The sequence below is a fragment of the Pogoniulus pusillus genome, chromosome 2 (assembly GCF_015220805.1).
Source record: "Pogoniulus pusillus isolate bPogPus1 chromosome 2, bPogPus1.pri, whole genome shotgun sequence".
NCBI lineage: Eukaryota > Metazoa > Chordata > Aves > Piciformes > Lybiidae > Pogoniulus > Pogoniulus pusillus.
The window spans coordinates 15186543-15196402 of NC_087265.1; the positions used below are offsets into that span (position 1 = coordinate 15186543).

General features: G+C 45.2%; 1 protein-coding gene across 8 annotated transcripts in view; it reads left to right on the forward strand.

The window, feature by feature from the left end:
- The window catches only part of SEMA5B (semaphorin 5B), a 324525-nt gene extending 314665 nt beyond the window's left edge, over window positions 1-9860 (forward strand). For 7 of the 8 annotated variants that reach the window (XM_064157107.1, XM_064157117.1, XM_064157118.1 and 4 more), the window contains one exon: window positions 3293-9860. In XM_064157107.1, the coding sequence (XP_064013177.1) occupies window positions 3293-3448 (156 nt within the window). In that variant the 3' untranslated portion in view covers window positions 3449-9860. Of the gene's footprint in view, window positions 1-2789; window positions 2860-3292 lie in introns of all 8 variants that reach the window. The other variant, XM_064157149.1, reaches the window with a different exon arrangement.

Consider the following 9860-nt stretch of genomic DNA (forward strand, 5'->3'; position numbering starts at 1 on the left):
CAACTAGACCATGGCACTAAGTGCCTCATCCAGTCTTTTCTTGAACACCTCCAGGGACGGTGCCTCCACCACCTCCCTGGGCAGCCCATTCCAATGGGAAATCACTCTCTCTGTGAAGAACTTCTTCCTAATATCCCACGTTAACTTCAGTGAATTCAAGTTGCTAGGAGGCTTTGACTGTGACAGAAGAACCCATATAGCATTGGGGGAATATATTCCAAAGGGACAGTTGTTGGCCATCTCTGTGCTGTCACAGCAGAGAACTGCAGGACAAGAGCAAGGGTTAAAACTCTTGAGTATGGCAGAACAGGAACCCACCCAGAGAGATTTAACTGCTCACCACTTTTCCTGCAGTACATGCATGGGTTGGGGTGTGTGTGTGTATCTCTCTCAAATTCACTGCTGCCTGATTTCCCTTCTAAATATCAACCTACTTCTAGTTCTAGGGAACTTAATCATCTATTTATTAAAATGAGACAGACAATATGTTTGTGTGGGGAGATGCTAAGGCAGCACACATTGATCATGCTGATTTAGGACAGGACTGCCATTGCAGCGCTTCTGGAGACAAATTCCTTGCAGCTAATTGCATTATAAATTCCACTAAACCATTTTCATAAGTATTTCCCTAAGATATAAGCCCTCCATCAAAAATAAAACCAAAAAGAGCAAAGGAGCAATTGTGGGGTTTTTCTCTAATTAAATGTTATATGAAAGTAAGAGGAAAGGGAAAATGCAACTCGTGTTAATTAAATGCTAAGTCTGCTGCAAGGGGTAAGTTATAAACACTGTGGGACATACTGAAACTCATACAGATTTTCCAACTGGAAGCCAAAAACGTAGTGTCCTGAGGTCTTTATTCTCAGATCAAGGTGGTTCCAGAGAAAGGCGACGAGGCTGGTGAGAGGCCTTGAGCACAGCCCTACGAGGAGAGGCTGAGGGAGCTGGGATTGGTTAGCCTGGAGAAGAGGAGGCTCAGGGGTGACCTTATTGCTGTCTACAACTACCTGAGGGGTGGTTGTGGCCAGGAGGAGGTTGCTCTCTTCTCTCAGGTGGCCAGCACCAGAACAAGAGGACACAGCCTCAGGCTGCGCCAGGGGAGATTTAGGCTGGAGGTGAGGAGAAAGTTCTTCACTGAGAGAGTCATTGGACACTGGAATGGGCTGCCCGGGGAGGTGGTGGAGTCGCCGTCCCTGGGGCTGTTCAAGGCAGGATTGGACGTGGCACTTGGTGCCATGGTCTAGCCTTGAGCTCTGTGGTGAAGGGTTGGACTTGATCTGTGAGGTCTCTTCCAACCTTGGTGATACTGTCTTGAGCCATCCCAGGTCAGGATTTTGATGCCACCATATTTCAGAGGTGATAATCCTGGCATGAATCTTAACTGTCTCAAAAAAGTGACCCACACAAGGCCTGGATGCTGTACCACCTCTAAGACAGCCCAAGGAGTGTGGCAGTGGCAGTCAGCCTCATCAGATTGCAGTCAGACCAGGAGAAGACTGGATCTCCTCTGATTTTTACACATGAGATGTTTCAGGTCATATACCAAAAATGTTTTATGGTAGGTCAGCAATTGGGAAATTTCTTTGCCACAGTACTTGTGCCACAGGAAAGCCTTTCTTCCTAACATCTTGTATGAAACTGGAATTTGCAGCTCCTAGAGTAGCTGTAACTGTCAGTCTGCTATCAGTTTAAAATAAAGCATTTTCTTTTTTTCCTCCTCCTCTCCCCCTCCCCAGGCAGTAAAATGATTTAATTACAAAGAAGTTGGAAGATAGATTAGTGTCTGTGATCTTGTCTTGGAACCCATCTTTGATCCCAGGGGTTGCTCTAATCTTTTCAGCAGCCACAGTCTTGACTGCAATGGGATGTGCACAAGGCAAGACCCTACTCACTAACTGTAGCCTCCTAAAAGAGGCACCCACTGTTGGGAGGTCACCCTCACTGCTGCTGCAGCCAACACAGACAGGGGCTTCCCCAGAAGGCAGTTTCCAACTGTGTCTGCCTTCATGCAGGAGGGAGACTTCTCCCTGCTTTGCTGATGGAGCCATAATGGCTGAAGTTTCAGTGGCTGAATTTAGGTGGGTTGAGTAAAGCTAATGAGCTGGGTATTTCATGGGCTTCAGCATCAGTTAATTAATTGTCCTCTTGCCCTGAGCTAGGTCAGGTATGAGCTGTTTGTCCAAAGGGAGAACTGAGGTGAAGTGGACTCTCCAGGAACACTGGGTTGTGGCAGAACAACCATTAGGTCCCAGGACTAGTTGCCTCATTAGACCTCTCCATCCCTGTGCTCCAAGCAGGAAGGACACTCATACTCTCTCTGAACATGGTGTGCCCTGATCATGAGGATGCCTTAGCAGACACCTAGGGTCACCTCCCAGATCGAAGCAGTCAGTTCCCTGCATGACAGCTGTTAAAGGTGCACAAAAAGTCACCAAAGTCCCTCAGCCAAATTCACAGGAATTAATACAAAGGTGCAGGGGAAAGTTGAATGAAATTATTGCATCCTTACCTCCCCAAGTGGGAATTTATCCTTGTACAGAGGTAACAGCCGGTGTAGGAGTGGGCTTTCATCTGGGGAGAGGGGGAATCTGCTTGCTGGGCATAAGACAAAGAAGGGGGGGAAGAGGGGAGGGAGACAACCAAGCATTTCTACATTTTTCTGGTGAAAGGGGCGTTTGTGGTTCTCTTTTTTTATGTTGTTGTTGCCAACAATTGTTACGTGGTTGTTGATTTTTGTAAGTCCTTCTAGTTTTCCCAAAAGTGACCATGATTTGTTACTTATACTGTAGCTTACAGAAGTGACACACTTAATATCGGGGGGTCCAAACCTGGACATCTACCAATGGAGATGGAGATCAGGTAAATGCACACCTGCTCTTCCAGAGAGTAAAAGCTGCCCTTGGGCACCTGTTTGGAGCGGGAGCTGCAGGCTTTAGCGCAGGCGTTTTGGAAGCGATTAGATGGAGTTCTGCCGCTCACCGCCACGTTTTGCGTAGGCCCAGCATGGTTCTGTGTGACAACGACGTCCAGACAGCGTGCCATCTGCCAGGAGACTCCGGGTCTCTGGAGAAGGCTCTGGGTTCTGGCTCTAGCAGTGGCTGAGTGTAGCTGCAGCGAAGGAGACCTGGCAGGAGCTGTGGTCCCCCTCAGACTAGCCCCATAGTGACGAGTGCGGTGTCTTACCCTCCCAGCCGGAGGGAAGGCGGTGGCGGCTGCCAGCAGAGAGGGAGGTAGAAGAGAGCAATGGTGTGGTGCTGTCGCTAGGTCTGTCATCTCCTCTTCTCTTTTGCAGACACTTAACAAGAACAATTTGATACCAGACGACAGGACCAACTTCTACCCATTGCAGCAAACCAACGTGTACACGACAACGTATTATCCCAGTACACTGAATAAATACGACTACAGGCCCGAGGCCTCCCCTGGAAGGACCTTTACCAACAGCTGATGATGGACAGATCCTACAGGACTGAATCACTTTCTAAATGGTTTTCTTTTTTAATTGATTTTATGGACCAAATACTGGCCCAGCTTCTAGATGTAAATATTGTACAGTAGGGTCTATTTTTTTTCCTTTTCCTTTTTTTCCCCCCCCTCTCCTTTGGTTAATTGTGTTTCTTGTAAGCAGCACACCTCCTTACAAGGACAGAACTGCATATGGACCATACCGCAGAGCTTTTGTGCATATACAGCTGGAGGTGGCTCCTACTACTGCAACTGTTCATGGTTGGAAGACCAGCACCGCTGTTCAAGGCTGGTGTTGTCCAAGAGATGGCTGTGTGCTGGGCTTGGCTGCGGCACACAGCAGCACATGACACAGCAGTACACTCTAAGGCAGGCCAGAGGTAGCCTGCTGGGGCAGGGGTGTCCTGGCTGGCTGGTGAGGAGCATCCTTGCTGAGACAGGGTAGCGGTGGTGCGCTGAATGACACGCAGCTCGTGAAGCAGGCCGAGTGGGACTCCGTTGTGCCAACAACTTGAAGAACATTTTCCTTTGCTTTTCTTTTTCTTTTCCTTTTTTTTTTTTTTTTGAATTTTATTTTTAAATATTTCTGAAAAAAAAAAAAAGAAAAAGTAAAAAAAGCAAAAAGTGACTTTCTAGGGCAGTGTTCCCTGTATCTTCAACACAACCTTTTCATATTACAGGAAATACTCTCCACAGCCTTCGTTGGAAATATGCAGTTCAGCTGATGGGAAACAACACACAAAGAAAGTGCATTACCTAAAGAACCTTTCCAGAATGTTTCCAGTCTTAATTAAAAGAAAATTATACAGGCAGTGAGACACTGAGGAAAGCAAATGTTGGGATAACATCGGAGAGGTGAACTTGGAGTGCCTAACAAACAAAGATCTTTGTATCTCTGGAAAAAAAAGATGTGATGGTTGCCACTCGAGAGCCATAGGCTTTTCTTTTCTTTTCTTTCTCCCCTTTTTTTTTTGTCTGTGGGTTTTGGTTTTTTTTTCTGAGACACTGTTAACTCTTTTTGTTCTAGCTTTGATCTCGATTGCGTCTGCCAGGAACGGCAACTTCAGAGGCCACGTTCTTCTTGTGGGAGATCACCATGCTTTGGGCTCATTTTTTGTCTTGTTTTATTGTTGGTTTTTACTTCCTTTACTTTCAAAGAGCGAATGATTCTGACTTTGCAGGGGGAGGATATTTTTGTAAGGAATGTTTCTAAAGTCTGAGATGACCCAGAAAGTCCGCTGCACATTCTTATAGTGTCTTCCAGTCAGTACTCTATGAAGTAGTAACACGGCTGAGTAACGTGCGTTGTTTGCCAGTATTCCTTTCATTTTCCTGAACAAAAACAACCCAACAAACCAGTGCTGCTGCAGCTGTTGGAGTCAATTGGGGCAGTGGCATTATTAAACAGTATACCCAGCCTTGAAATGTAATTTTGTGTAAGTGTGTGACTGTGTCTCTAAGAACTGTATTAGTTTGATGCAGAAGCCATGTTGTCTACAACCAGATGTTTGTCTGACATAATTGTTTGGCCAAAAGGAAACTTATTGCTGGTGCTTATTGTACAATTACATCCAATGTGTTAGCAACGTGAACAAGTTCACCACTGTTATCATTCAGTGTTTCTAAATATTTATAATGAACTCCTGATGCTAAGGATTTTAGAATGTCACAATTGAGCATGAGATAAAAGTACACCCTGAAATGTGCATGAGCTCCACGTGGTCCCGAGCTTGGCTTTGTTGTCTGCATCTTATTCCAGCAGTTGCTGTGCCCGTGCTTGGCCATCACCTTGGCCGTGATCCCAGCAGCCCTGTTTGTCTGTGCTTTAGTTCAGATTTCGCTGTCAGCCGACACTGACCAGTTCTCAGTGGTGTTCCTTTGCAGTTGCTTGTTGGGAAGCCCAGCGTGGGCTGTGTACTCAGCTCTTTCACATAGGCAGCCAGTAGGACATGAAGAGAGGCTGTGTTGCTTGTGACAGGTATATTGCTTTTCCTGCGAGGAAAAGCCAGCGTGGCTCTGTAAGCCTGTGCCGTGGTGGTTTGGCCAGAAGGCAAGCATAGAGTAGCCTCCCATTTTTTAATTACTTTGTGTGACTTCAGTTTGCAGTGATTGAAGGCCGTAGGGATATCTGTAATGAAGTGAGGTCATTAGCACAGCCAGGGAGGACACCTTAGGCTCAGTGGTGCCCATCATTTCCAGCAGGTGTTTTTTTCTAATTTAGCAGCTCATCCTGCTTCTGCACTGGTCTCACCAGGAGAAGTAGAGAGAATAGAGAGAGGGAGGTGCCCTTAAATAGATGTACTCACATTGGAAGCAGCGGGGTCAGGAGCTGATGCAGACCTTGAAGTTCTGGCAGAAACAACTTGCTGCAACCCTCCAAATAGGCACAAAGGCTTGGTAGCCCTAACGCCACTTGCAGCACAGCTAGGGTGGGAGTGGCAAGAGTGAAGCAAGGTCACCAGAGAAACAGGAGGGCAGCAGCAGCAGTTACCAGCTCCTGCAAGGAGGGTCTTCCCAGGCCCCTAAATCCCATTTGAGGAGTAATGCCTTTGTGCCTCATGCCATAATGAGTTGATCTCATCTCACTGAATTTCCATCTCTTGCTCAGCAACACTGAAAGTCCTGACTTAAAGTACTTCTAACAAGTATGGAGCCCAAGGGTTGCAAATTATTACATTAGACTATCAGGGCAGGATCTCCCAGTTTTATGTGACTCAGAAGACGACACTGGCTCCCAAGGTCACGCTAGCCATGGTAAAATTAAAGCCATCTCCAAGCTTCCCCTATAGAAGATTCCCTGCATGAGCACATTCTGCAACTGCCATGCATGTGGCAGGATGGCAGCTGGAGTCTGGGGGATGTGAGCAAGTCAAACTTTGCAATTATTTGAATTTCCTAATTTTCCTTTCCTTCTTCCCTCCCCCCCTCCATTTTTGGCTTCACAGAAGAACATGATGCCAAGTGATTTATTTTTTTCCCCCCAAAGTGCCATATAGCAGCTGTAATTTGAATGCTTAGCTCACCAAGAGAGGCCATTACTGCCATTGTGCTCAGGAGGTGGATATTTTGTAGGCTATTGGAGGGTAGATGCTTTGAGAGTGGTTATAGTTTCATCAAGACATGCCTTCTTACCAGCCATCCAAATGGATTCAGCCCTTTTTTTCATATAATTGGCAATCACAGCAAGAGTCTGTAGACTCCATTCAAGCAGAAAGTAGAAACCAGGAGAGGGGAGAGAGAGAGCAAAAAAAGGAAATCAGAATGCTTATTACTCAATTAGTGCTTGCATGAGAGCGCAGCTCTGTAAGGATGGTGTTAATGTGGTGTGAGGGTTGCATTTTTTCTGCGCTCTCTAATGCGTGGCAGGTTAATGACAACATGTACAGTGATATTCTTGCAATCCAGGTAATTTGGCAGCTTGATCATCAGGGCTGTAATATCTGTAGAAGCCTGAATTGCTCCTGCAGCTGGATGTTAAACTTGCTGAAATTTCCTGTTCTTAAGGCCATCTTCCAGTGCAGTTGAAATGCACTTAGCTGGGAGCATTGCTTTCCAAAAGAGTCTTGCTGTAGTTTTTTGAGGGTTGTTTTTTGGTTGGTTTGGTTTGGTTTTGTGTTTTTTTAATTTCTAAAAAAGATAAGGGGAATCCTGGGCAGTTGCTGTGTTGGTCTAGTGACACTGGTCCTCTGCAAACCCTTTGAGCAGGATTCAGGTGTGTAAAACATGCTGGCAATCTTACAGCCAAGTGTGTAGCAGAAACATCTTTCGTTAGGCCATTTTTCTTTCCTTTTCCATGGAAGGGGCTGACTTTCTGCCTCCAGAAGGGGTGTGCATTATGGTGCTGTCCAGGCTGTGCTGAGCCTTTGCTGTTGGGCTTTACTTGATCAGCCATCACCAGAAGTAACCTGTGCAGCTCCCTGGTAGACCAACCACCTGACAATCAAAACAACAGTGTAAGAGGTGCTGTTGCTCTAAAGGTGCACTTGAATGTTCAGCATATGAGCCAGGGCTGCTCTTAACTATACGAACTGTACAGATACTATAGGATACTATATATGTATTGTCTTACCACCACTGTTCCTAATGCCTTACACTCAGAAAATGAGGTGCTTGGTTTGAAATCAACAGAAAGTAGGAATGGAGTCCATGTCTGATGCAGACCACTTGACGTGTCCAGTGTTAATCTGATGTTAAGCCCACCTGGAGAGAAAATTACTGTCCACGGAGAGTGACTTATTCTTTGTACCAAATGTAGTGGGGGCAGAGTTATATATATATAAATATATATATATATATATAAAAATGTAAATGTAAAGTTTGTGTACTCTTTTGTTTTTTTTTAATAGTGTATACATCTATCAGTGGATAGAAACAGTATATATTTATAATATATACACATACTATATATATATTTAGCAAAATGCTTGCAGAGAAAGCTTAGAATTAGAGAGGCAGTGCTGACATTCAAATTTTACGGGGACAAAGTGAAGAAGATAAAAAGCAAGCCATTAGGTGTCCTCCCCATTAGGTGTAAAAAAACCCCAACTCTGTTGAGGTAAATTAAATATAATTTTTTAATTGACAAGAAAATTGATTTTTATAGTTAGAAATGCTGATCCTGCCCTAAATCACTCTGGTTAAGAATGATCAAGATAAAGATTCTTGTTACTGCTTATATTTTCTGAGGAAGCCTCCCAAGTCTCTCATGTGTGTCACTATTGTTTTTGTAATTATAAGTAGGGAGTAATTGTGCAAAGAAAATTAAAATAGCAAGAAGGAGTAACAAATATTGTACCATTAGAGCAAAAGACATCATCTGTTAGAACGAGGAAAATGTCATCTTCCATGGTAAGGAATTTAGCAGCTGCTTTCTGAGTTAATGATCAGCATTGTAAGCCTTGCCTTATGACACCAGGAGGTTGTAGTAGAAGACAGACCTCACAGACTGTGGCTTTTGGTTTTCAGAGGGGTCCAGAAAAGCCACCAGGCTGTGGGAGTCAGAACCTTGGTGCCTTGGCTGTCTCCAGAACTTCCAGCCTTAGTGGCCAAGGCTCTGCAGCTGTTCCTCACACCCCTCCCTTGAGCCAGCCCATGTGCACAGCAGGGCACAGCACCCCTTGGAGGTTTCTAATGTAGCAGAGAACTACCCAGTACCCTGGCTTTGAAGGGTTTGTTTTATTCCAACAAATCACTTGGATGCCCTCATGACCAAGCCCAGACTCAAAGAGGTGAATCCTCCCCTTAAGCTTGTTAAGAGGAAACTTCAGGTGCTTTCAAGAGCAGATTTGGGGTAGATGAGAAACCTACAAATTTTGATGCAGTCTGATTGCCAGAGCCTTTGATGCTGCCAGCACTTCTGGAGCTGGGTCCCTGCGGGACTTGACTTAGTCTCAACTGTTTTACCTGGAAATTCCTCCTTTGGGCCTGTTGGGAAACTTCAGTGTCCACATTAACCCTGGCTGGAGGAGCAAAACCAGCAACCCATTCTTTAGACAGCCACAAATTCAATAGCATTCAACATAAGTTTGGGCCTTGACCTTAGAATCATAGAATGTTTTAGATTGGAAAGGACCTTTAGAGGGCATCCAGTCCAACCTGCCTGCAGTGAGCAGGGACATCTTCAACTAGACGTGGTTGGTCTGATCCAGTTAAAGCTGATCTTGCTTTTTCTCCTTTCTGCCTCCAGCCTCAGCTGCAAACTCAATATTTGAGAAGGCTCAGTGCTGTCAGAGCGTTTGACTTTCTGCAAGTCCCAGATGCAATTTGGTTTTAAACAATTCTGATGGTGGAAAGTATTAACTCTGCCCTCCAGCCCTGCAGCCTCCGTGAGCGCCACGTGCTTCATTTGCACGCCACAGAGTCAAGCAGGGCTTGGTGTGGGTGAGCCATTGATAACTGCACCTAAAATAGTACCAAAACATCAAACAGCGTGAAAACAGCCAGCTGCATGTTGGGGGGGGGGGAAGGGGGTTTCCATCCACACACCCTTCCTTAGACAGCATCCAAACCTGCACACACTTAAAAGCAACGTGGTTAATGAGAAGCATTCCCACAGAGGAAGCTTTAGGGAGGATGAAGAGTATGCGAGATGGAAATGATAGGGTTTAGCTTGTAAGTGAGGAGAGAGAGTGACACATCTTGGATACGCAGGAAATTGTTATGCTGACACAGAATGCTTGCCCCAAAACAGCAAAACCTGGAGAGTATTATTGGACTCTGTTGTGAAGGCACATCACCCTTCCTATGCAATTGAACTTGATGGTACTTTAGTATAAAGGTGACCTAGACTGTAATCACTGCCTTTAGACACTGTGAATTTTTTTTGGGTACTCTGTATTTTTATATATTGTACAATGTAAAGAATAATTCAGAAATAAAAGAGACCAATCTGGCAA